The sequence below is a fragment of the Podarcis bocagei genome, assembly GCF_964188305.1.
Source record: "Podarcis bocagei genome assembly, chromosome: 9".
NCBI classification, from domain to species: domain Eukaryota; kingdom Metazoa; phylum Chordata; class Lepidosauria; order Squamata; family Lacertidae; genus Podarcis; species Podarcis bocagei.
Genome location: NC_138134.1, coordinates 28,105,845 through 28,131,443, shown reverse-complemented (window position 1 = coordinate 28,131,443; position 25,599 = coordinate 28,105,845). Strand labels below are relative to the sequence as shown.

At 43.0% G+C, this 25,599-nt stretch overlaps 2 protein-coding genes and 1 long non-coding RNA gene across 8 annotated transcripts; 2 read left to right on the top strand and 1 right to left on the bottom strand.

The window, feature by feature from the left end:
- Positions 1 to 939: 939 nt before the first annotated feature.
- LRP2BP (LRP2 binding protein) lies at positions 940 to 18,246 on the bottom strand. 4 transcript variants are annotated; one of them, XM_081209038.1, is made up of 9 exons: positions 18,125 to 18,246; positions 15,261 to 15,393; positions 12,887 to 12,999; positions 11,408 to 11,515; positions 8,597 to 8,739; positions 7,345 to 7,450; positions 4,459 to 4,682; positions 1,543 to 1,708; positions 940 to 1,375 (listed from the first exon to the last, which is right to left on the bottom strand). In XM_081209038.1, exons 2-9 carry the CDS (start codon positions 15,367 to 15,369, stop codon positions 1,310 to 1,312), a joined length of 1,035 nt encoding a protein of 344 aa, XP_081065164.1. In that variant the 5' UTR covers positions 15,370 to 15,393; positions 18,125 to 18,246; the 3' UTR covers positions 940 to 1,309. The 4 variants fall into 4 exon arrangements, with proteins under 4 accessions (XP_081065164.1, XP_081065163.1, XP_081065166.1 ...); XM_081209037.1 differs by having other exon boundaries at positions 18,073 to 18,190; XM_081209040.1 differs by lacking the exon at positions 18,125 to 18,246 and adding an exon at positions 17,474 to 17,776.
- LOC308595191 lies at positions 1,642 to 8,580 on the top strand. The gene is made up of 4 exons (XR_014011891.1): positions 1,642 to 1,730; positions 2,980 to 3,047; positions 4,281 to 4,360; positions 8,077 to 8,580. It is a non-coding gene; the product is annotated as an uncharacterized lncRNA (long non-coding RNA).
- A 176-nt stretch (positions 18,247 to 18,422) lies between the features above and the next one.
- ANKRD37 (ankyrin repeat domain 37) lies at positions 18,423 to 25,414 on the top strand. 3 transcript variants are annotated; one of them, XM_081209176.1, is made up of 5 exons: positions 21,509 to 22,135; positions 22,355 to 22,507; positions 22,982 to 23,073; positions 23,756 to 23,982; positions 25,205 to 25,414. In XM_081209176.1, exons 1-5 carry the CDS (start codon positions 22,109 to 22,111, stop codon positions 25,207 to 25,209), a joined length of 504 nt encoding a protein of 167 aa, XP_081065302.1. In that variant the 5' UTR covers positions 21,509 to 22,108; the 3' UTR covers positions 25,210 to 25,414. The 3 variants fall into 3 exon arrangements, with proteins under 3 accessions (XP_081065301.1, XP_081065302.1, XP_081065300.1); XM_081209175.1 differs by lacking the exon at positions 21,509 to 22,135 and adding an exon at positions 18,423 to 18,635 and having other exon boundaries at positions 23,756 to 25,414; XM_081209174.1 differs by having other exon boundaries at positions 21,510 to 22,135; positions 23,756 to 25,414.
- Positions 25,415 to 25,599: the final 185 nt, after the last annotated feature.

The following is a 25,599-nucleotide window of genomic DNA, read 5'->3' as shown; positions in this document are numbered from 1 at the left end:
TGCTGCTTTCAGAGAGAATTGCACTGATTCTGCAAGGTGCAGAACATAGATTTCATGTTGTCATAAATCACATGAATGAATGACTTGGCATTCATTGCATAAACAATTATACTAATAACCTGTTCACTTAAACCTTTCATCCTCTCTTGATATCATTTATATAGCTATTTTCCTAAATGTGGCTCTTTTTAAAGCACTGGTAAAAGAACAACTGGATTTAATGCGAAGGTTGCCGATTCATTGCTGGAGACTCCTGCTTTTTGAATTTTTTGAAACTTAATTTAGTCCAGCTAGGAAATGTGATGGTATTTCCAAAGCCTGAATGGGCCCAAAAGCCTTTTGGGTCTCCCACACCTTAACAGATGGAGAAAACATCCCTTTTCAATTCCTTGTTCCTAAAGAAAAATGCCGCAGTACAGCCACTTCGCTTTTCCATGAGTGGGTGCCTCAATCCTTTGCCAGCTCAAAACATAGCCACTACTGCCTTGAAAAATGCCCAATAGCTTTTTGAGTAGCAAGGGACTTTTATGGTACAATTTCAAATGCACACAACGTGTCACAGTGTGTCAGTGATCAACTCCACATGCCTGAGCTCACGGTTTACTTTGATTCTGCAATATACCAACCTACACAGGGCAGAGGGTTTAGTGCTCACCAGTCTCATGCAGTTGCCCAAGAGGCATGTCTTAACAGACAGTGACTAAATTATAAAGCTTCAGCATCTACAGGGTGTGCTACTATTCAGCAATACTAGAAAGGTCTGATATGGGACTTTTCAACAAAGTAGTATATGTAAAGGATGGTTCAGTTGTTTAATTTCAGTTTTCTTTTGCAATGTGCAACTGATGACTGAAATAAGAAAAAATATCTAAGAACTGAGGGGTATTTAATAAGCTGGCCTTGAAAACTTTTAAGTATTTGTAGGCAATGAAAGATGCATTTAACGATGCACTTTTTATTAAGTAAACTAGGGTTGGACAGCCTTCCTAATGTTGTTGGATTCCATCAGCCCCAGTCAGCCTGGCGAATTGTCAGAAATGGTGAGAGACGGTCCTGCACCCCACGGTCCTGATACCAGGTAACAGAGCTACAGTTCTGTTCTTAATGCACGTTGACCTAAACTTGATGGTTACGTAACACTGAAAGTAACTCATACAATGCTTTACTTTTAGATGAAGATAATCAGAACATTATGTACCTAAAATGCTTGAAATAATAACCATGATTTATCAAAAGCTGAACGACAACTGACATTTGTCGTTATACAGACAAACTGCCGGAACTTGCTCAGATTCATCAAAATGTTGATCTAAATTCTCCCATGATTAGCCAGTAGCTCAAGTTCAGAAGCCAGATCGGGATCCAGCCTGCATGCCTATAAACACAAAGATGAATTAGAGTGACCACAATTGCAAATGAACTTTATACCTTCATCGTATTATATTACAAACCTACAAGGACACAAACTTTTTAAAAAAAGTATTTCGAATGAAAATCCAAATAATGTCGCCTCAAAGAACTAACAGAGTTAAAGCAATTTACCTTAGAATAATAATTTTTAGCTGCTGCTAAATCTTGTTGTGTTCCTAGGCCAAACTGGAGACATCTAGCCAGGTAGAAGGAAGCCATAGCAAGCCCTCTCTTTATATAAAAAGGAATGCAGTCTGTTGCCTTTGCTAACTTTTCAACGTCATCATTTTCTGCAGTCCTGTTTGGATTCACAGTACAAGGTAAAAGGTTAGTTATTCTCAGAACACTTGGGGGCCGCCATTACGACTTTGCCAACTGTTCTTCCTCCACATCTGATCAAACCTCTCACTTTACACCTCACCCACCCCTTTGCTATCCCTCCGCAGCAGTCACAGCTAGCACAAAGCACCTCTCTACTCCCACCTTCTGCTAAGCCCTTTTAAAGCAATGGGGAGGTGCTTTAAAGAGCAGTTTTCTGGAATGCTAACACAGCTGGAGGCAGGTACTTCAGAGTGCCTTGCTGAACAGCTCTCTGATGTGCCCCCCCTCCCCGCCATTAAATAAATTTGTCAGGGCTGCCTGCCACTGCACTGCTTGTTTGCTCACCTGCCTGCCTGTCATTTGCCCAGTTTACTTGTTTTTGTTTTTATTTATTAAATACCGGAGTTGGTGTGGCGGCCTACCAGCAGCCACGCAAACTTCAGCATGACAGCGTCCTTACATGTTGATGTTTAAGGGAAGAAGCAGGAATAACTTGTATAATTGGTGCATTTTTGTGCTAAAATCCTCATGCCCTTCTCCACTTTTTGCAAATGAACCAAGAGACAAGCAAAGGGTTGTTAAAGCCATATTCCTTGTGAAACAGCAACAGAGACAGGCTTGTGTCATAGTCCCCACCCCCACACATCTTGTCTTCTCATTCTCATTTGCCTGAACATGAAAAGCATGTTGATAGGGCTTTTGTTGCTGTTTTCAGAAAAAATGGAGGGGATGTTAAATACTAAGAGCCTTTTGCTCTTGGTCAAAACAGCATTAGAATGAGAAGGGTCTGCTAAAGCTGGCATTGCTGCTGCTGTCAGAAGGAGGTGGGAGATTAGAAGTTTGTTGTGATCTCATAGCAAAGCAAGCTAATCATTGTAAGTTGGGAGAATTAAGGGCCAGACTAGATGATATTATTATTATTATTATTATTATTATTATTATTATTATTATTATTCATTTATTTATACCCCGCCTTTTTCCCTGATGGGACTCAAGGCAACTTACAGACATGATGGTGTTCAAATTGTTTGGCTGTGTGTTAAACAAATAACTGACATGGGAAGGTGGTGATCCAGACTGAGAGCATGCTGGGGGTTGGGAGGAAATAGGGCTTCCCCCCTACTATGGTACCAATCCTAATTGGGGGCTTCCTCCCTGGTCTCCCTTCCCAGAACACCAGCATGTTCTCTCTTCTCAGGGTCCCTCCCTTCTCATTGTACTCAAACATCTCCCTCTTCCATTCTTCAGCCGTCTCCTGTGTGAGAGAAAAAGGACGCAGAGCCCTCAAATGGACATGGCAGTGAAGGCAAAACCAGGTGCAGAGCAGGGCTGCGGAAAGGAATAGAGAAGTGGCTTCAGAAATGGAGTTGTGGTGGTGAAAACCAAGTTTAGTTGCATGGGGTGGGAAGGGGGAACCACTTTGGAGTAAACATGGAGGAATGGCGAGCAGAGCAAGTAGGGACACAGCCCCTACTGGGTTAAACAAAAAATGAAATCAGCTGTACAAGGCCAGGCAATGTGAATAATGTAATGTTGAGTTTGGCCCAAAGATTTCACAGTAGTATAGTGACTTGTTGTAATGATCGCAGGCAGGCAAGCAAGCTCCGATAAGAAGTAACGAGTCTCTGGCAGTTTTATGGTATGTTTATTTACAATTAACACCCAGAGTGCAGCTCCGAGCCTGCTGCTTTTAGCTACGAGTTGGTCACCCTTTCGCAGCACGAAGGGTGCCAAAGTCCAGTCCTTCCTCTCTTATACTTCCCTTTCAGGTTCGGGGACAAGGTGGGTGGACTCCCCCCCCCCTCAAAAGAAGAGTCCTCTAAACGCTGCCTCCCTCCTGGTTGCATAGCAATCCCCTCAATGTCATCTACTCCTCCCTTCTCTCTGCCTGCAAGCCTTCTGAATCTTCTGCTCTATCTGAGTCTGGCAACTCTTGATGAAGGGGTGCCGAACTAACCCACTCCTGCTCTGTCTGTGACTGCATTCCCTCGTCTTCAGAGTCAGATTCTTCCCAGAAATGTCAGATATAGGCTGCAAACCCATGTACACTTTCCTAGATGTAAGCCCCACTGAACATAGTGAGCCTTGCTTCTGAGTGCGCATGCTTAGACAGGCACCGTTAGGCAAAAGGTTAGGTGTATCATTCTTGTCACAAACCAGGTAGGAACAAGTGGAATGGTAGCTATTTCCCAAAGTTCTAGGACATCATTTAACAAAACCATTAAGGCAAAAATGAGAGTGCTGAATCATTTCTCCATTCTCAAATGACATCCAAGTGCTTTAAAACTGAAGCTGGATGTATTGCTGGAAAAACCCTTGAGCTAGAAGAAGATTACTTTAGCACTTGAACATGCGATCTGGAAAGTAAAATAATTCTTTATTGAATAGTGACATGAAGAAAATTGTCTTACCACCATGCCTCACCAGATATGAACTAGATAATTATGCCTTTCTTGGGTAAACCTGATTTTAGTGGATATTAAGGGCAAAACATAAAACTGATTGTTCTCTCCCCCCCCCCCACTGTCTTTCCCTTTTGCTGGAGAAAGCAAGGAGAGTCAAGCAGAGAGGAAATTTAGTTGCAACAAGCAGAATTTTTTTTTAAGATCAGCAACACAAAAATTAAAAGGTACGATATTTCTATGTATCTGTTCTTTAGGAACTGATCTAAGAATGCCCTTGTTTTCATCGTTAGCTTCCACTTGAATTACTAATGAATTAATTTACCTTTTGGCAAAGTCAGCTGCTTTTGTAAAAAATTTCCTTTTGTAGTAATATTCCACCAAGTGACCTTTAGCATAGACATTCCCACGATCTGAGGCTGCAGTCAGGCACTCCAGAGCAGCTTTTAAATTTGGACGTACACCGTGCCCATAAAAATACATAAGACCAAGGATGCCCTGTGATTCCAGGCTCCCATTCCCACAAGCTTCTGAATGCCAAAAGAAGGCCTGTAGGAGAAAGAATGGGGTTTTGAAACATATACAGTGGCAACATGGTTGAATGGGTACTGTACAAAATATGCTTACGAGCAGCCTCACTGGCTAGGCAGAGATGTAGACTTGTAATCACCATAATATAACGGCCATTAAATTACATGTCATTGGCACTTTAGCCAACTGATTTGAGGGCTCTCTTATTATATAGCCTAAAAAAGGTAAAGGTAAAGGACCCTTGACAGTTAAGTCCAGTCACAAACGACTGGGGTTGTGGCGCTCATCTTGCTTTACTGGCCGAGGGACCTGACGTTTGTCCACAGACAGTTTTTCCGGGTCATGTGGCCAGCATGACTAACCTGCTTCTGGCAAAACCAGAGCAGTGCATGGAAACGCTGTTTACCTTCCTGCCGGAGCGGTACCTATTTATCTACTTGCACTTTAACGTGCTTTCGAACTGCTAGGTTGGCAGGAACTGCTAGGGTGACAGGATTACATAGATTAGGGGGTACCAATGTGGTTCCCACAGGGGCTTTTGCTGACGCCTACGGAGTCTCCTGCCCTGGCTGAAATCAGGCTTGAAAGAAACATTCTGTTGCAGCCCATAGAGCAGGTTGTGGTGTGGCCTTGGTTGCGGAGTTTATATGTGGTGCCTGTAAGTTTCTCCTGCTTGTTCACGGTCCCAAAAATGTTGGCGATTCCCAATTTAGGCATATGCATAAATGGCAGTGAAAATGGTAGTGAACACGCCCAGTGGCGTAGCGTGGGGGGTGCAGGGGGGCCGGCCGCACCATCTGGGGGTTAGGGTTAGGGGGCGCAAATCCATGGGTTAGGGGGCGCAAATTACTTGCCTTGCCCCGGGTGCTGACAACCCACGCTACGCCACTGAACACGTCAGCACTTCTGATGTAGGGTATGGGCAGCTACCAACTGCAGTATAGACTCTTGGGGCTTGTCCACCACATTTCAGCTTGCCCTATGCTTGATAGGCATTGGTACGAGAGGTTCTTTGTCTGCCCTGCTGCTTTCCCTAGGAAAACTTGCTGTTGAATCGGAACAAATGTTGATCTGCAGAAAACCCAATTGACGTTTTGTTCTGATTCAGCGGTAAACAGCACGTTTTCCTGGGGGAAAGCAGTGGGACAAGTGGAAGTGTGTTTGAGCACTTAATCTTAGAACACAGTCTTTTAAAAAGAGCAAGCCAATGTTTCTATTTACAGCCTGCCAGATGTTTTGCTTAGTTATAAATGCAGAACTTCTCTGATATTTAATGCCTTCTTATTTTTTGAAATGTTGAGCTCATGGCATTAAGAAAAGAGTGGTTGTTAAATTACCCCAGGATGTTCAAGCCTTCCTTCAAATGACTAATGCTGTTATCATGAGATCCAAGTCTGATGTGCCAACCCACGCAGCTCATTAGTGTTTCATTACGCAAACCTGGCCACAAATGTCAAAGGGTCGAAAGTGAATTTTGCTTTTGCCAACGTACCACTTCATTCTTTTTCTCTGTAGTGCTGCTATCATCTTCATTTTATTTCTACACTGCCCTTCGTCTGCCGATTGCAGGGTAGTATACAACAGTACATTAAACTATTCTCATAATTGCTGTGGCTCAATTTCTTGGGGGGGGATTATTTGAGTTTATATTGGTGCAAGTTGGATTCTTCTTTCTGCTGGGTATTTGAAAGCTAAGGCAAGAATGTTTGGCTTAAATGGGGGAAGTGTGTTTTGCTTGAAAACTCAGGGAAGCAAATGGCTTGGGGGGGGGGGACCACACATTTCACTTCTTGCAGGGGCAATGATCATAAGTGATATGGGTATCCGGTACCCTAAATTCAGATAAGGTGAAAGGCTACTGTGTCTCTTAGTTTATTCTGAAAGTTAGTAGAAGCTAGCTCTTCTAAAATGGTTTAATATACCAAGCATGCTTGAGAGGAGACCTTATTCACATAGAGAAAAGATAATAGGTATTTTTTTTCTCAAGCAAGAAGGATTTGCCTGTATAACCAGGCTTCTACATGCACTGCCAATGTGCAGCTGGATACTGTTCTCATCAGTGTCATAATGGCTGGATCATCTTTTGATGCAAATGGGGATGTAGCTTCACAAAGAGCCACTAGCTCATGGGTAGGCAACCTAAGGCCCGGGGGCCAAATCCAGCCCAATCATCTTCTAAATCTGGCCCGCGGACAGTCTGGGAATCAGCATGTTTTTACATGAGTAGAATGTGTCCTTTTATTTAAAATGCATCTCTGGGTTATTTGTGGAGCATAGGAATTCGTTCATCCCCCCCCCCTATACACACACACACACACACACACACACACACACCACAAGGTCTGAGGGACAGTGGACTGGTCCCCTGCTGAAAAAGTTTGCTGACCCCTGCAATAGCTCTTACACATGCCTAGTTGCCTACAGCTACAAGCATATTAGGGGCAGTGCTGCTGTAAAACTTTCTCCCCCCTGGCAAAAAGTGCTGCATGTTAAAAGGCACCAGGTACTTAAGAAACACCTTAAAATGCTTGGCAACGTTTCATTGCAAACCAGTTGTGGATGCACAAGTATTTTGTACTACTCACTTGATTCTTGCCACATCTAAATCACAGCCGCCTCATTTAACTGGACAGCACACCTGAATCAAGCTTTGTGATGTAAGCCACAGCAGGACACGTACCTTTTTCAGATCCTTTCGATGCTTTGCTGAATACAGCATCCCAAGGGCTGTTTGAGCCTTTACACTTGCTTTTGGGTTCCCGTGGTCTGCAGCAATAAACCATAAACTGGAAGACATAGGAAAACATGAGTGGCATGGTTGGCCTGTTCCTCTTAAAACAGGCATAAGTAACCCGTGACTCACTGACTGAATTTATATGGGGGTGGGCAGAAGAATAAAGGGAAAGGGAGAAGCAATGGACAGAGCTAGACTGGTAAAGAAAAAGCGATTTATGTGCGTTGTATGTGTGGTATAGGATGTGGATGGCGCTGTGGGTTAAACCACAGCCTAGGGCTTGCTGATCAGAAGGTCGGCAGTTCAAATCCCCGCGACGGGGTGAGCTCCCGTTGCTTAGTCCCTGCTCCTGCCAACCTAGCAGTTCGAAAGCACATCAAAGTGCAAGTAGATAAATAGTTACCACTCTGGCAGGAAGGTAAACACCATTTCCGTGCACTGCTCTGGTTCACCAGAAGCGGCTTAGTCACACTGGCTCCCTCAGCCAATAAAGCGAGATGAGCACCGCAACCCCAGAATCGTCCGCGATTCGACCTAATGGTCAGGGGTCCCTTTACTTTTATGTGCCATATAACATTGTGAAACCAGATGGCGACGTGGAGTCCTGTTTTTCTCTACCTGTTTTCCCTGTTTAAATTTACAATGCTTTAACCTGAAATGCTTCTTTGATGTGTCTAGATCCCGCCCAAGATAGATGAAGCAATGGAAGGTGGAGAGTTAAAAAGCCCTCTGTAAGTTATCTGCTCAGACCTCTGGCAAAATTAATCTGTTGCTCCATCTCCTGGCAGCCAAACCCATTATGTGGAGGTGATGGAGAAAGGAATGAAATGTCTTTTAAAAGGTGATAGCATGCACGGACAAAGAGGCTCTGTCCCTGCCCACCAATGACACCTGACAGTGAATGCTGGCTTTGACAAGTGAAAAACAACAGCAAAGGTTCCCCACTCTTGCTTTAGGGCTGTTCTATACTGCAGTGTCCAGATGCAATTACAATGAAGTGGGTACCTGGAAAAAGTGGCAGACCGAGCTCCTCGTCTCCGTGCTGAGAAAATGATTCCTGTGCACATTTCCTACCAGTAATATAGCTATGTGGTGTGACGAGGCAAAGACTGATGTGTGCGTGCGTGAAAGAGGCATTAACACATGTGACCTTTCTCAAAAGTGCATCCACGTAGCACAGGTGTCTCGTGAAAGTTACCGTTCAGCATCTTTCTCTGAAATCTCAATTCCACATCCTTCATAGCAAGCTCTTCCAAGGTTGTAGGCAGCGGCAAACTTCAAATGCCTTGCTTTAGGGGAACTGGAGTTGATAATCTTCTCCATATATTCAATTCCCTTTTGCTGTAGGTGACAGAAACAGCAAAAATACACAGCATAACAAAACTCTACCAAACACAGTATATGTTATGCATATTGGCAAACTTAACAAAAACATTAACATTCCACTAAATGTAGCAGTTACCAAGGGGGTAACTGTTTGTCACCAGGGGGGAAAGTTTGTGGGAAGAAAGGTTTGTGTATCAGGAAACCTAGCCAGATGGGCAGAGTAGAAACAATAAATTTATTATTATTATTATTATTATTATTATTATTATTATTTAGCATAGGACTATTAGGATCAAGGCAAAGTTTTGGGAAATGATGCTTCTGCCATTCTAAGGAGGCAGAAATGTATTCCAGTTGGGGGAGGCTTCTCTGGCAAGCTTGAGCCACAATCATTGTGTGGCTCACAGCAACCAGTCAGATTGGCTGGAAACAGGGTTATCTACATGGATGGAAGCTTGGGTTACACGTATTTCGTTGGATCCACAAGTAAAGTATGTGATACACATGTATGTTTGCCTGAGTGATCGTATCTATCTCCAAAGATAGCCACCAACATGCTGGGACCTGACCGGAGATTGGTTTTACTGCCTGTTTGATTTCAGATAGTTTTATGGCTTATTTTTTCTAACATATACATGATGAAATACTGTGCTCTACTGGTTTGTTGGGCACTGCTCTGGGAGACCCTTGCAGTATAGAAATAGTGATTTTTTTTTTGGGTGGTGAATGCCTGCGTTAAGGCAGGGGTACTCCTGAGACTCTCTTCTGTGGCATCAAATCAGAGTAGTGGTTTGCTGATAATCCATTGTTGTCGTCCTTTCCTGCAAGCAGTTGCGTGAAATCTCTCTTGGTCTTACTTTCACCTTCTACAGGAACCCAGAAACACATCTGGAGAATCCTGCCCCTCTATAGCTGCCAACAGACTTCGAGAACAGCCCAGTTCCCCAGGATGTGCTAGAGCATGCTCTGTAGTTTTTTTTTGTTTTGTTTTTACAAGTACCAATTTGAGTAAAACAGACAGGGTTTGGTAAATTGTAGCCAGATGCATAGTGTGCCTGATTTCTCACAATTTTATCTGCTTCTTTCATTTGGTTTCATGTGCAGCATTTCCTTTGGAAATTACAATGACCCCCACCCCGCCCCGCAATGTAACAAATATATTGCCCTCTAGTGACATTAGGAAATATTTCATATTATTAAGATTGACGGGCAATTGTAGAAACTTAATACAGTAATTGGCTTTTAAAACTTAACTGGGCAACATATAAATTTCTTTGTTTTTATTTTTTTTAAAAAAAACCCTTGTACAGTGGTACCTCAGGTTACATACGCTTCAGGTTACAGACTCTGCTAACCCAGAAACATTACCTCGGGTTAAGAACTTTGCTTCAGGATGAGAACAGAAATCGTGCTCCGGCGGCGTGGCAGCAGCGGGAGGCCCCATTAGCTAAAGTGGTGCTTCAGGTTAAGAACAGTTTCAGGTTAAGAACTGGCCTCCGGAACGAATTAAGTACTTAACCCGAGGTACCACTGTATCAGAATTCACATATGCATACATTCTAGCTCTAGCATGAATGCAGCACTCGGGGATAGGACTACAGTGGTACCTTGGTTCTCAAACGCCTTGGTACTCATACGTTTTGGCTCCCGAACGCCTGAAACCCGGAAGTAAGTGTTCCATTTTGCGAACGTTTTTTGGAAGCCAAATGTCCGACGCAGCTTCCACCTGACTGCAGGAAGCTCCTACAGCCAATGAGAATCCGCACCTTGATTTTTGAACGGACTCCCGGAACGGATTAAGTTCGAGAACCAAGGTACCACTGTAGTAGCATTGCATACCATCCAGCATCTATGTAGGCCACCTGATACATGTTCTCCAGGCTGCTCACAAAAAGAAGACAATGCGATATTTTAAAAGGTCAAAAACAATTAGTTGCTGGATAAAAATATTTTTACCAGTAGAGTGGGGGAAAAGATAAAACCAAGACAGCAGCACAAATGTACAGCAAATTACAGATCTGACTTTGAGAGCCTGATTTTTAAAAAAGGCTTGTACAGATAATTTTTTTTTTTTACTTAGCACCCAAAAGATCATAACAAAAGCACCAGGAAAGTCTCCCTGTGACAATATTGGGCTCTGCCTACCATATTTAGGGCACATTCCTATGATTCTCAGTAGGGCCTCTCAGAGGCCATAGAATATTTTAGACCACCTTTTCCATGGATAGACCTCCTCTTCGTTCCCAGGCCTTTGGCGAAACAATCTATGGCCTTTTAAATTGTGTGGGGCTGGGTTATTGCTTTTGTTTGTTACTATGGTATGCATTTCTGTGCTTTTTTATATTGTAAGTTGTTCTCTGATTCTCAGATGAAGGATGGTATAGAAATTTAATAAATAAAAAGCACAGCGCTCTCAGAATTGGGTGTTGGGGGGGGACAAGATCCCCCCAATAAACTATGATTGCACAACCTGACTTTATCAGTGACTGAATTTGCCACCTGAAAACGCTAACAGTCTAGAAGCGTCCTCTGCTTTCTGGCTCCACTGATTTGCTCTGCCCAATGATGTTATGCTTCAGACATTTGCTTACTAATCTGTATCTTTGAAATTCATGCTATTAAGTAAGAAAAGTTGTTACCTAATGAATAACCAAAGGGGGGGACCAATCTGGTTGTAACTTACTGGATCTGGTGTGGTCCCCAGTCCATCATAGTACATTACGCCTAGTTGATACATGGACTGAAAATCTGTGTTTTGTTCAAACTGCTGCAGTGCCTCTTCATACCATCCCTGTGCAAGAAACGATGAGAGATCAAATACTCAGGATTAAATCTAGCTACTGAAGCCTTTGGGATACAATTGTGCCATTTTAACGTAAAATATTGTAAATGAAATATAAAATCCAACCCGGAAACTGTCACTAGACATCCTGGAATATGGAAATTATGCAAACTATTTAATAAAACACGCGGAATGCCTGGATCCAAGCCATGAGAGATGTGTGTCACTTTCAGCAGAGAACCTTGGAATAAGAACTAGCTGTTTTTGTTCTGCTAAACAGGCCAGGTTCTCTGCTTGCTCCCCTAAAGAGAAATGCAAGCACTACAGAAGAGAGGTTCTTGGGAAGAAACCACTGGAAAGAACAAGTCACATGAACCCAAAACTTTGTGTGTGCTTTTGTGATGGGCTGTGTACAGAGAGCAGTTTCCTTTACTGAGGCCACTGGACAAGCCTGAGTTGATATCGGGGTTCCCACTGAGCCACAAAGGATCACTGGACAAATGGGTGGAGTCCTAAATGGATTTAAATTTCAGTGGTGCCCCGCAAGACGAATGCCTCACAAGACGAAAAACCCGCTAGACGAAAGGGTTTTCCGTTTTTTGATGCGCTCCGCAAGACGAATTTCCCTATGGGTTTGCTTCGCAAAACGAAAAAGTCTTGCGAGCCCCCCCTTTTTCTAAGCCGCTAAGTCGCTAATAGCCTTTTAGCCGCTAAGCCTTTAATAGGCGCTAATCCGCTAATAGCGCTAATCCGCTAAGCCGCTAATAGGGTTGCTTCGCAAGACGAAATAACCGCTAGACGAAGAGACTCGCGGAACGGATTAATTTCGTCTTGCGAGGCACCACTGTTCTTCATTTGTATCTAGCCATTGGACATCACAAAGCATGAATGTTAGCAAACAACAGATCTGCATAAAAATGACTTAAGTTTACATAAATAAAACTGACCCATACCCAAATAAAACTATATACAACAACATAAAATTCTGAATCTCTCTGGCAAATCACTGGATTGTCCCTGAAATTGTTGGGCCCAATTTTAGCACATATTGAAATCAGTAAAATAAAAAAAAGATGTAAAGCCTGAATAGAATAATATAAGTCTTGAGCAATATAAAAGCATGAATGAACTTGAAATTCTGCATCTTCCTGGCAGGACAGGAAGATTCCCCTTAAATTTCCCCTTAAAATTTCTCCCCTTACAGCAGATAGAAAATGAGCCAGTTTGAGCATATTATACTAATCTGACCTGGTAAATGGTTGTGAATTTTCCTAACATATTGGCATCTGAATTCTTAATCCCACATTTAAACACTGATACTTGTTCAGCACAATTTCAAACTTCTTCATGTATGTATATGGTGTGTGCGCAAAGTCCCACCTCTTCAAAATACATCTGCCCTCTGAGAAAAGAGGCCAAAGGATCTCCATTTTTAATCCGCTTTTCCAGTAACAATTCAGCCCTTGAAAGCAGATACTCGTGACTGTAAATCTCTGTTTAAAAAGCAAAAAACAAATATAGTATTTGATCCTGAAACTTTAAAACAATCTTCATTGCATTATCATCACCTATGAGATGACGTAGTTCTTGTTTTGCTACACTACAAGCTGCGTTAAACAGTCTTTGGGCTTCTTTTGATATTGTCTGCATGCATCCTGCGAAATACAACTTGGGGCTTGCAGCCAAAGTAAGTGGCCCCAATCCAAAGATCACTGTACACAACAGTTTCTGCCTATGAGTACCAGCTATACAGATGGCACAGTCAATTTTTACAGTGCCTGATTAAACTGGGGAGGAGAGCCAAAATTCAGCCCCCTAACCTTCAACAGCCCTATCCACAGGAATATCAAAGCTGACCACACCATCTGCCAGGAAATATGCTTGCGGAACAAACCCAGCATTCACTGTGTGTATTCTTTTTATTTAAAAAAATCTACAACACTCCTTGGCACCTGAGGGGCCCAATCCTGAAAGCAGGCCTATGCACACAATGCACAGATTGCCCTCTTTGTCTCAATGTGCCTGAATGATTTCAAAATGTTCCTGGAAAATAAATCTGATCTTGAAGCAAAATTAAGATGAAGGAACAAAGCTCCTGTTACAGATAGGTAGCCGTGTTGGTCTGCCATAGTCAAAATAAAAAAATTCCTTCCAGTAGCACCTTAAAGACCAACTAAGTTAGTTTTTGGTATGAGCTTTCGTGCGCATGCACACTTCTTCAGATACACAGATTCAGATACATAGATTCAGATTCTTCAGATGTATCTGAAGAAGTGTGCATGCACACGGAAGATCATATCAAGAACTAACTTAGTTGGTCTTTAAGGTGCTACTGGAAGGAATTTTTTTATTTTGAACAAAGCTCCTGTTAACGTGAGGTTCTTTTCTTCCCTGTGTTTAGGAAAGTAGTAGCAGATCCCATGAGCCAGAGGAAGACAACCTAAGGGCTGCAATACTGGTGGCAATAGGTGGGACCAAAGCAAGAAGTGGGTGGGTGTGGGACACTCGCTCTCATCCATGCTCCCCCCCCTCTCTCTCTCACACAAACATATCCATTCACACAAATGCACAAGCACCATCTCTTCCCTTCATTCATCCTCACCCTGGGTGTGGGCTAGAGGCTGCAACTAAAAAGGATGTGTGTGGCTATATACATTGCTTATACACCGCAACGGATGAAGTAAAGAGGCAGCAATATCACCTCTCTACTAAAAAATATTCTTCCATTCAGCTCAGAAGCTGCAGTGCGCAGGAGTGTTACTTCACAGCAGAGATGGGAATCTGTGTTCTCCAGATGTTGTGAGACTGTCGAGTTGCCTCACACGGGGCACCAAATGTCGAGTTGCAGCTCGGCATCCAGGGAAAAATCAGTCTCACACCATGAGGGGTTCCGAAATATGGCTGCCCCTAGGGCTAATGCAGCACAGCTTTTATTGTGTGAAATCAGAAAGATACAAAATACAAGCCAAGCAATTTGTTCTAGCCAGCAGATAAGAACATGCGCACTAGACCGTGCGAGCGATCAGGCTATGTTAGTTGACCAATCATGTAGGACAGCACGAGCTGTTCACGCGCTGTTCATGCTCCAAGGATGCTTCTAGCTATGAGATCACCCTGCAACAATAAGAACTTTGCTCATGCTCTCATGTACAAGCAATCATTTTCCCACATGAGACTCCAACTCTCATCAGCCCCAGCCAACTACTGTGAACAGATTTTTTTTAAAATGATACCATTCATGGGTTATGGAATGAAAAATCAAACAGCCCAGGCACCAGAGTCTTCATTATACAGTGGATGCTCGGGTTGCGAACGTGATCCGTGTGGGAGGCACGTTCACAACCTGCAGCGTTCGCAACCTGCAGCGCTGCATCTGCACACGCACGGGTTGCAATTTGGCGCTTCTGCGCAAAGCGTGATTGCCGAAACCCGGAAATAACTCGTTCCGGTACTTCTGGGTTTCGGCGGGTCCATAACCCAAAAAAACGCAACCTGAAGCGTCTGTGACCCGAGGGATGACTGTACACCTTTAGGTGCTAGGTGAAAAAATGTTCCTCTTCAACCAGGACTTTGGTTGACTAACATCCTAGGTCCTTTTAAATGTGTTTGTGGGAGGCTGGGGTGGGTGTTACTGGTTTGTTCTGTTCTTGTTCTTATTATGTATGCAGTGTTTTTGTAGTGTATTTGTATGCTGTAAACCGCCCTGAGATCTACAGATCAAGGGCAGTATACAAATTTAATTAATAATAATTACCTGGGTCAGGTTTGAACTCTCCTGATTCAGAAAACTGGAGCTTTGAGATGGTTTGGAGAATGGTCTCGTTTTTACTTTCTTGAGGCAAAGGCTCACTGGTCAGCTCCATTTCTTTCTTTCAGACTCTTTCTTTCTGGAATAAATGAATAAATTAGAAGTAAATGCCCAGGCTTGGGAGATTGTGAGGACCACAGAATAATTACTACTTGCGCCTCATTCAGCCATCAAAAATAAGAGATTCAGAAGCTACAATCTAATCCTTTAAGGTTCTCTTCTTAAGAGGAACATCTCATGCTGATTTTTAATACTACCCACATTTACCTTTATGGGAACGCACAGTGCCAGAAACTTTCAAAGGCCTCTTGTTATGAAGGGCACCTTCTACACTTTGCCTGATCTTGGCCAGGCTCCAAACAGTTGAGAGGCTTGATTTGAAACAGGAGGCAAAAAAAAGAGAGATGCCTGATGCCTACACATACCACTAATCCAACATTTGAAAACAAGCAGATATGCTGTTGGCTACATACATACACATTTCCAGACAATTGAAAACTTTTACTAACAAGGGCTCAAAATAGGATACGATAAAGCAAACTTTTTTGGGGGTGTCATCTTGTATACTTTTCTTTAAAAGTTTGCTCTGCCCTGCCTTGGGCTCTGCAGAACAGCACAAACATTCTCTCTTTTTTATAATATTTTTATTGCTTTTCCATTTTTAACATTATTATAACATCATACCCCCCTTTATAAATTTTTAGCTCGACCGAGCCATCAACTTCCCTTCATTCTGTCATCTGGTTTTTATAAAACACATTCTAAATCCAGAACAGCACAAACATTCTCAGTGTGACAGGGCCCAGCGCAAAATCTTATGAGGTTCCATAGTTTTGCTTTCCCCCATTGTATTATGGTAGCAACAAATCCCTTGGCAAGTCTTCCCTGCAACATAATGACATTTATTTTGTATGTTTTTAACCCGTGCTTTCCCCAAGAAGCTCAAGACAGCACTCAACTCTCATTGGGGGCTCCTAGAAGCTGTCAGCACGCAACAGTGGCCACACAATGGCTACAACTGGGTCTCAAACCCTTGTTGAGTTAGGGACTTCCCCTGCATGTGAAGACAGGCTCTGACAGATTGAGAGGACAAGACCGATACTGGGCCCAACGGTCAACAAGGTGGTTTCTGCACATGCTGTAGAGAGGGAAGTGATGGGCAGATGGGACTTGTCAACCTGGGAATCTAGAAGAAGGAAAACTCTAATCCTGAACCGCCACTGCCCTGTGGGATATCTTTGGGAGAAGAAAAGGCTCAGGAGTAAACCCTACATGAATCCAGTGTGGAGTCCCTAAGACTGTTGGATAACATCTTGTACACCTCCTTCTGGCAACTCCTGCAGTCAACCTGGTGCCACAAACGCATTGCACAGCCTTTGTTTGGAGCACAGTAGCAAGGCCAAGAGTGGGGGGGTGTCTTATCATCTTGACATCCCAGGTAAAGGTAAAGAACCCCTGAATGGTTAAGTCCAGTCAGAGGCGACCATGGGGTTGCAGTGCTCATATTGCTTTCAGGCCGAGGGAGCCAGAGTTTGTCTGCAGACAGCTTTCCGGGTCATATGGCCAGCACAACTAAACCGCTTCCGGCGCAACAGATCACCACGGCGGAAAACAGAGCGCATGGAAACACCATTTACCTTCCCACCGCAGATACCTATGTATCTAGCGTGCTTTTGAATTGCTAGGTTGACAGGAGCTGGGACAGAGCAATGGGAGCTCACCGCGTTGTGGGGATTCGAACCGCTGACCTGATCGGCAAGCCCAAGACACTCAGTGGTTTAGACCACAGTGCCACCCACATCCCAGGACCTCCCTGCACACTGCCCAGACTTGCGCCTGGGGGCGTCACTTCAGTCCTAACGCAGCCGTTTGACTTCACCCCCTGGAGGCGCACTCCATTGTCTCTCGAGACAGACAAAGGCCAACAAGAAGTGCCTAAAACTTACTCCAATATTAATCTGTGCCGACAGTCTGTTGCCAGGATCCTAGCAAAGAGTCCTGCTAAGGTCAAAAGCACTTTCCTGACCCTGTTACTGTGGAAATAAATGCCTTGTTCACAGACCAAAAGGAATTAACCTCGAAGTCTGGAGGGACGTTTTGTTTACAAAGGGAGATTCTCACACATGTAGGACATGAAGAAGAAAAAAAACTAGGCGCACTGGTGACTTATCCCCTGTTTTAGAAGGTCCCCGATCCTGAGTGAACTTCCTCATCACTATATGGACCCTCTCAGCTTATTATGATGGTGGTCAGTGATGTGATGATGATGATGACGACGATTCTGTGACCATGGCTGCCTCTCACCCCTCCTTCGGAAATCTGGGAAGTGGGAGGGCGAGAGTGTCCCTTTCCTTCCCCACGTCTCGTCGGAGGAATTGCCCCAACAGGTGAGCGAAAAAGGGAAAGGCGGGTGTGTCTTAATTCGAACCGGAGCTTCTAGGGCTCAGAACACTTCCCGTGCCAGGGGATGGTGCTCGGGTGGTCGCCGAGACTGCGGTGTGCCCTCTGACCATGCGTAGAGTGCACCAGCGCCACCAAAATTAACCCGTGCACCTACGATTTAGCCTCGGGGTCTGATGCGTGTGTGACTTCAAGCGGCGTTCGAAACCCAGTACTTAAAATTATGTACTATGTAACATTTGCGAGGGGGCAAAACCAGGCGCTTTGTTGTGTGCGTGGGGGCGGGAGAGAGAGAAGTGCATGGAAAGGGAAAATGAACCCGCCCGATTCGGTTCCCCCGCGCGCGAGAGAGACTCACTGAATTGACCACCGGTTCCCATGGCGAACTGCGCCCTCCCGCGCGCGCTTACACTCTCTCTGCCGCTTCTCAGCGCCCGCCTCCTGACAGCTTCGCGTTGCTTGGCAACGCCGCCTTCGAGCCTCCCAGAACGGCCCGCCCTCTGCCAGTGCCCCGCCCCTTCGAGTGTTGCGGGGCGCGCGCAAGCGCTTGGCGGGGAGCGGAGAGTGGGAAGGAGGCGCTGAGGGAGCGGGAATCCTTTGTTCGTTCTGCTGAGGGCGAGGCAAACGAGGGGCGCGCGCGCGCGGTCGGTTCACAGACAGCCCCGCCCCGCTTCTTCTCCTCCTCCTCCTCCTCAGTGCCGGTAAGGAGGAGGGATGACAGGGCAGTGCGCGCGCGCTCCAGAAGCTGCCTGCGACCGAGGGAGCATTTCGTGCTTTCCTCAGCAGCAAAACAGGGCAGTCCGTCAAAATAAATAAATAAGTACATAATTACAGCATTGCAACCTAGTCAAAATCAAGAGGGGCTTCTGGGAAAGTGATGATAAAAAGAAGAGTGCCTCTGAGCATATGCAAGCATGTGAGGCAGGAAGCTACTGGAATAATCTAGTTTGTAATAGCTAATTCCAATTGATATACAGTGGTACCTCGGGTTACATACGCTTCAGGTTACATACGCTTCAGGTTACAGACTCCGCTAACCGAGAAATATTGCCTCAGGTTAAGAACTTTGCTTCAGGATGAGAACAGAAATTGTGCTCCGGTGGCTCAGCAGCAGTGAGAGGCCCCATTAGCTGAAGTGGTGCTTCAGGTTAAGAACAGTTTCAGGTTAAGAACGGACCTCTGGAACGAATTAAGTAAGTAACCAGAGGTACCACTGTATATGCCTTATGGTTTGCTCACAGTATCAGCTCTCCTGAAGCATTTGACTGCATGGCTTTGACTGCGGAAGTTTTGTTATTACCTAAGTAATTTTATTCTGTTATGTTGCTGTGCTTGTGGCTAGTGCTAATTTACCCCAAATTGCATCCCCGGAGTGAGGTGCACAAATTTGATGTTTTAATTCTGTCGTTCCTGTCTAGGTGGGACACTGCAGTGACTCCGTGCAAGAGGGTCAATTTGAGAGGAAATGCAGCGGTATGCAAACTGCATCCTCCCATGTCTGTGACTGTTAAGATTTCTAGTTTAAAATTACAACTATAGTGTTTTACAGGAAAGTGCTGTCTACTCATAAAAGGTAGAGTATCAGGTGCTGGGAAACCTGAGTTACAGATATGTGCTAAAATATTTAGGACTCACTGCTGGTTTCTATGATTAATGAATTATGCCCATAAAGGGTGTGTGTGACTACTGCTAGCAATAATTAATTAGATTCTCTTTAGAATAGCAGTAGCCAAAGGCACATCACAGTCTTATACTTTTAAACATTACACGGACAATCTCACTAAATATAGCACTTCTAAATTCACACTTTGTCACCACAGTGGCAGTGACAAAGTGTAAATTGTTCTCTCTTACATTTCTAGCTCTTCTGTAAATTGGCAGGGGGGAGATGCACACATCTTCCCCTTTACACAAGACCCAGACAAGAGGAGAAGCAAGATTCAAAGCTTTCTTCTTGCTTCATTATGTAGCATCTTAACGATTCTGTCGAAAAATCAGGATTGAAACCAGACTGAATTAGCTCTTGATTCTGTTTCTTCAAGAAGCCGTCAAACTAAGATGCTGCATGTGTGCATGGGACAGGAAATATTTCTGCGGACAAACAACTATAGTGAATGTATTTGCTAGGTTTAGAATTAGTTATTATCATAGGCCAGATAAGCTTTTATAAATTTAAAAAACTAAGTCCTGTGGGCAGTCTACATGAATCTGTTCTCTTAATTTAGTGTGTTGAATACACTACAGTGGTCCCTGCAGGAGATTGGCATATACACCCATAATAAAATGTGAGGGATTGTGATGTAAGAATAATCTCCATTTACTATCTTAGTTGCTAATTGTTAGATATTTCTTTGCTTAACTCCCTTTTCTGAATAAACTCTTTATGCCTTCTATTGCCTTTAAGTCAGTACAGTGTGTTAGATGGATTACTGTGAACTATAAACTGTCAATAGTATCTAGAGGTTTCTGAGAAATAACTCAAGTTCTTTGGTTTATATTTGTAACCACCATTGCTATGCATAGATACTATTTATAAACTGAGCATTAAGCAATATGGTTTCCATTTATACGGTTCTAGATGTTTCCAGTTCTATTGTTTACTTGTATGGAGATATGTAATAACATAATTTAGCCAAGTCCGGCATAAGGAACACAAAGGGTAGCCAGAGCAGCTGTTATCCCAAACTATTGAGTTGGCTTGCGTGGATGAAAGATCCTGTGCTTGGCAACCATTGACCGTCTCTGGGTGTCAGGAAGACCCCCCCCCCCTTACTAATTCAGAATGAACTTAAGTATGCATTTCCCCCACATGGGACACAAATAGCAACTTGAGGAAGCAGTAATTTAAAACCAGGAAAATGATGGGGGTGAAGAAAACCCCAGCTTCTCAGCCGACTAAGTTCCTGTTTACTGATCTTAGCCACATCTGTAGTTTGGTTCTTAGCCATTAACCAGTTTGCAGCCTTAGGCAAGCCACTATTTATTTGTCTCCTATATGCATTATGAAAATAACAGCACTCAGCTATATCACCAGGCTGTTGTAAGGATTACTAGAGATAACATATATGATCAATTTGTTTTTAATCATTATTTTCCTAGAACATGGAGAAATATCAATCCAAATTATTTTCTTGCTCATTACTTCCACCTAGATCCTCTCAAATATTTGAGACACCAGCGCTGAAGTAGCGAACCACTTTTAAACTTTAGTATCTGCTCCATATGGAATTATTTGCTTCAAGTGTTTTCATGACCAATCACATTGTAAGACTTCTTGCTTCACATCTTATAGAAACAGGCTGCAGTTTAAAGGCATTTAAATATAGAGCCTGTGGCTGATCATAGAACTTAAAGATTCCCATTAGGCTGCCCAGCATAGCTTTATCCTTGGCTAACTGGTTCTAGCAGGTATAACTCCCAGCTCTCAAACTGATTACCATGAGGTCCTGAGCCCAATTCAGTATTAGTCTTTAACCTTTAAAGCTGCAATCCCAAATACACTTGCTAATAAATGCTAAGCCCCACTGAACACTTTAAAGAAATATGCCTATAACATTGAGCTATGAAGGCTGAAATGATCTGGGTCCAGGATATCTGAAGCACTCCCCCATAGGCTTTCTCATACCTTAAATAAGAGAGGAGCTGCTATGGATGCCCCTTCATTCCGAGCTTTTGTGAGCAGTGACACCCAGCCAGCCAGCCTTCTTTGTGATAGCATCCACTCTTTTGAAGCACCTTGCTAAGAGAGGCTCAGCTGGCTACCTCCTTCCCTATTTCCAGGTAAGCGATTATGGTGTTGCTTATTATTATTTTTAGTGCCTTTATGGGTAGTTGACTGTTTTAATGCTTTGCAGCATTATCTTTTCTGGTTTTTGGCCTTATTTCTTTGCTTAAGTATCTCGAATGCATTTTATCCAAGACCCACTTCAGAAGGAAATGTCAATACTTATTACAGAGGGATTGTTTTGCTTCCTGCCTTCTTCTCTGGAGGATGCTGCAAGGGGAGGGGAGCAGACTGCGGGTGGCTGAGTGTGTGGGTGTGTGATACGTGTCTAGCTGTACTGTGCTCCATGGCCGCCCCACCTGCCATAAGTCTTTCCTGCTCCCTCCCATCTCATAAGCATAGCAAACACAGGATGCATGGGGAAAGCAACAGCAGGAGCCAATCAGGACACAGCAAGGCGGGTCGAGTTGCATGTGCTCTTGTTTGTGTACGTGCAAAAGACAGCTCCCGGCAGAGAGGGCGGGATTGCAGCCAGAGTGTCTCACTGTTCTTTAGCTGGCACTGCCAGTCTTGGGTTAGATTCACTGGATAGAGTAAAGCTGTGCTGGAAGTCAACCAATCCAACCACAGCTTTTGCCGCAAGTATACTGGAGGAAGGCAAGAAGAAATAATGTTACTGTTGGATTGCAACACAGAGGTAATGCTTTGAAAGCCTTTGTTTTTAATGTGCTTTTAGATTTCTAGATGTTAACATTGCCAGTTAAACTCACAGACTTTTAAGATCAATGAGAAGTCACACTTCTACAATGCTTCATCATTTTCATCATAATTTATTGGGAACCTTGGTTTTTGCTACTGAGGGTGGTAAATCACATTTAGGAACAATAAATGTTTCAAACATTTATCTGACTTGTAGGCTGATGGGCAGAGCCACCTTCTGGAAGCTGGGACTGAAGTGAATTTAGCTGCTGATGGATTTTGTCAGTCCCCAGCTCATCTGGCTGCTTGTGGAGGACATGCTTTCTTCCTACTTTGGCAACAGCAGACAGGAGCCAATCTGAACCAACAGGTATAAGTTATGTTTTCTATTTTTCAGGAAGGCAGTCCGGTTCCAACAGACCTCATCCTCTTAAACAATAGCTGTCCATTCTAGTGTAACACTTAACACTACGAACAAGGTTGATGCAAAGCTAGATATGCTAGAATAGTTTTGATAGTACTTTGGTTTAGCATATACTAGGTGCCATTGTATAGCAAAATGTAAAAAATCACTATTTGGGGAGAGTGTAAGTTTGGTTACAATGCACATATTTTCCCAGTGGGGCCCAATCCAGAGAATTGGGGGCTGTACGGCTAATTCTGTTGCAGGAGTTGGTCTTGGTTTGTGAATTGTGCCCTTAAAGATGAGGATTTTTGGATTGGAGATTGTGGCAATTTTAAGTAGTACAGCACTACGCTAGAGATCACCACCACTTTTATAGTAACTGATTACAACCATTATGTACGGCTGTGCTTATAAAAGGAAACCTCTCTGTTTATTCAGGACTGGATTGGGGAAGCTCCAATTCACAAGGCAGCTAAAGTTGGGAGTTTGGAGTGTCTCACTTTGCTAGTTGCCAGTCATGCTGACATTGAGTAAGTGTACAAATTCAATTACTAATCACATAATGTATCCAAACAAAGCTATGGTGTTTATATTGAGGAAATGTGAATGGAGATTTGAATATGAATCCTAAAGTTAGCAACAACAACAACAAAAAGTTATTACTGATCTCATTAGTTTTGTGAAGCAATGCAAGGAGAGGGGAATTATTACAGTGGAGTTATTTTGATTAATTAAAATATGCTGTACAAGTTCAAATTGCATTTTAATTTATGAATAATCACTTGTGCACAACTTTTACAATGGCCTTTGAGGTAAGTTTGGTAAAGGATGGAAATTTAGGTCCCGATATACTTAAGTCTTACTGAAATCAAGGGGGCTTAAAATTAGCTATGCCTAAATTGTCATGTTGATTTCAACATAACAATCATGACCTTTAGTTAGATCAAAGCCATGTAGCTCTATCTTACACATTTAGGCAGAAGTAGGTCCTATTGGATTCAATGTAATTTACTCCCCCAAAACAATGCAAAGGATTCCCAACTAAACTCATTGAGACTCACTTTTGGGTATTTAGAGAACAGCACTGTTAAAAGTGTTTTTAAAATTCATAATAGTTCACTTAACACTTGTTATTTCACTTTACTTTATCAAAATAATACTAATAATCATTCAATCAAATGCATTGATTTTGTTTTAATTCTCTTTTCTTAGCTTGCGCAATAAGAATGGTGAAACAGCAGAAGACCTAGCATGGGCTTTTGGATTTTTGGACTGTGCACAGTTCCTCAGGAAAATGAAACACATTCAAAACAGGAAAGCAATAACACAGCTTAGTTACTCTCTGCATGATGACAGCTTGCTTAAAGACACAGAGACAAGACAGAAACGAGCATATGAAAGCAAGAGATCCATAAGCAAGAAGAGGAGGAGATCAAACGGTATGGCATTTAGCTTTCACTAGACAATAGATACAAGGCAGCTTCTTCAAAGCACAATGTTTTATCTGACACAACTTCTATCTGATAAAAGATGTATCAAACAGGCACAGTGAAAATGGACATATTCATTTGTATAGTAGGCTAGCTTACACACCCACACCCCTCTAACCTGGCAAGCAAGAAACCAGAGTTCAAGGGCATGTTTCAGCCATGCAAAAGCACTCAAGTGGGAGGTGGAGATGAAGCACAGCTGGTGTGATGTGTGGCCTGGAGAGAGCCCCAGGACCAGACAGGAAGGCCTGGAAAGCCACATTTGACCCCTGAGCCCAAGGTTTTTCACCCCTGCCCTAGGACACTTCAATCACAGTAGTGCAAGTACAAAATATATTTCAGATACTGTTAGTTATGCAACCTAATCCTGAACAGGCTTACTCAGAAGTAAGCCCACTCGATTTTAGTGGAAATTCTTAGTAAGAGTGTTTAGTATTACTGTCCCAGTCTACGAACCCTATCCTTCCTCCTTAAACAGCACCCATTTAATATTATCTCCTCCAATGAAAGGAATACAGATTGCACATTTATATAACATTATATACTGGGTGTCATTTCCTCACCACACAGCAATATGCACTTAGAATTAAGGAGAAGGGCTCCTTCCAGGACAGGTAACAGGTATTTCACATATCTGCCTAGGCCTTCTCAACTCTCTTTTAAAGGCTACCGCAGCCTCTCTTGACATTTTGAGAACACAGCTCCAAACAATTTTTTAAAATGTTTATAGTTCATAACCATATTATTGCGCTCTTATGCTGGTACTGTATACCTGGTCATCTCCACTCATTTTAATTAGATGATTTGTTCTGTGTGTTCAAGTGTTGCTTTTTTTGTTTTGTTAAAGTTCTAAAGGGATTTTTTTTAATTTAAAAATTCTCTATGGTCATTATGTTGACTGCTTATATAAGTTGGAAAACTGACACAAAATGTTCTAAACAAAAAAGAAAGCTGTAACAACCCTGCCATGGTCAATCTGTATGCAAGGGGTGGGGGGAGAGCATCTAAGCTGCCAAAGGGAGTGGGAATAAGCAACTACCTCCCACAAAACTGATTTCTAAGACTGAGATATGCCAAGCTGAAACCGAGTGCTATGTATAGGTTAGCAAATGCTTAATTCTGATGCACGATATATATATGAAATACAAATCTTCTCTTTGCATTTAAATAGAATAAAGATGAAGTCTTGGATGTCACGTGAAAGCCAATTACTGCAAGAAGACGTGTGAACACTAAGAACTTTACAAAGAAATAAGTCTGCATCTCAAAACCAAATATTTTGAACAGTGCCTTCTAAGAAGGAGAATGGGTTGCTTCTTGAAGAAGATTTTTAAAAATATTAATTCCTGTATTCACACAATAAAATATATATATGTATAAATTGTGCCCTATCTTTCTACCATCTATGCCCCAAGTAACTATGTGACATCTAGCACTGATTTTGTGATTGGTATTTTGTTCCTTCCACAACAAATGCTCCACATATATACACACAAACACACTCAAGGAGTGCAGAGGAACAAAGATGGTATATTAAAAATTAGCATTGTTACGAGGACCCAAGAT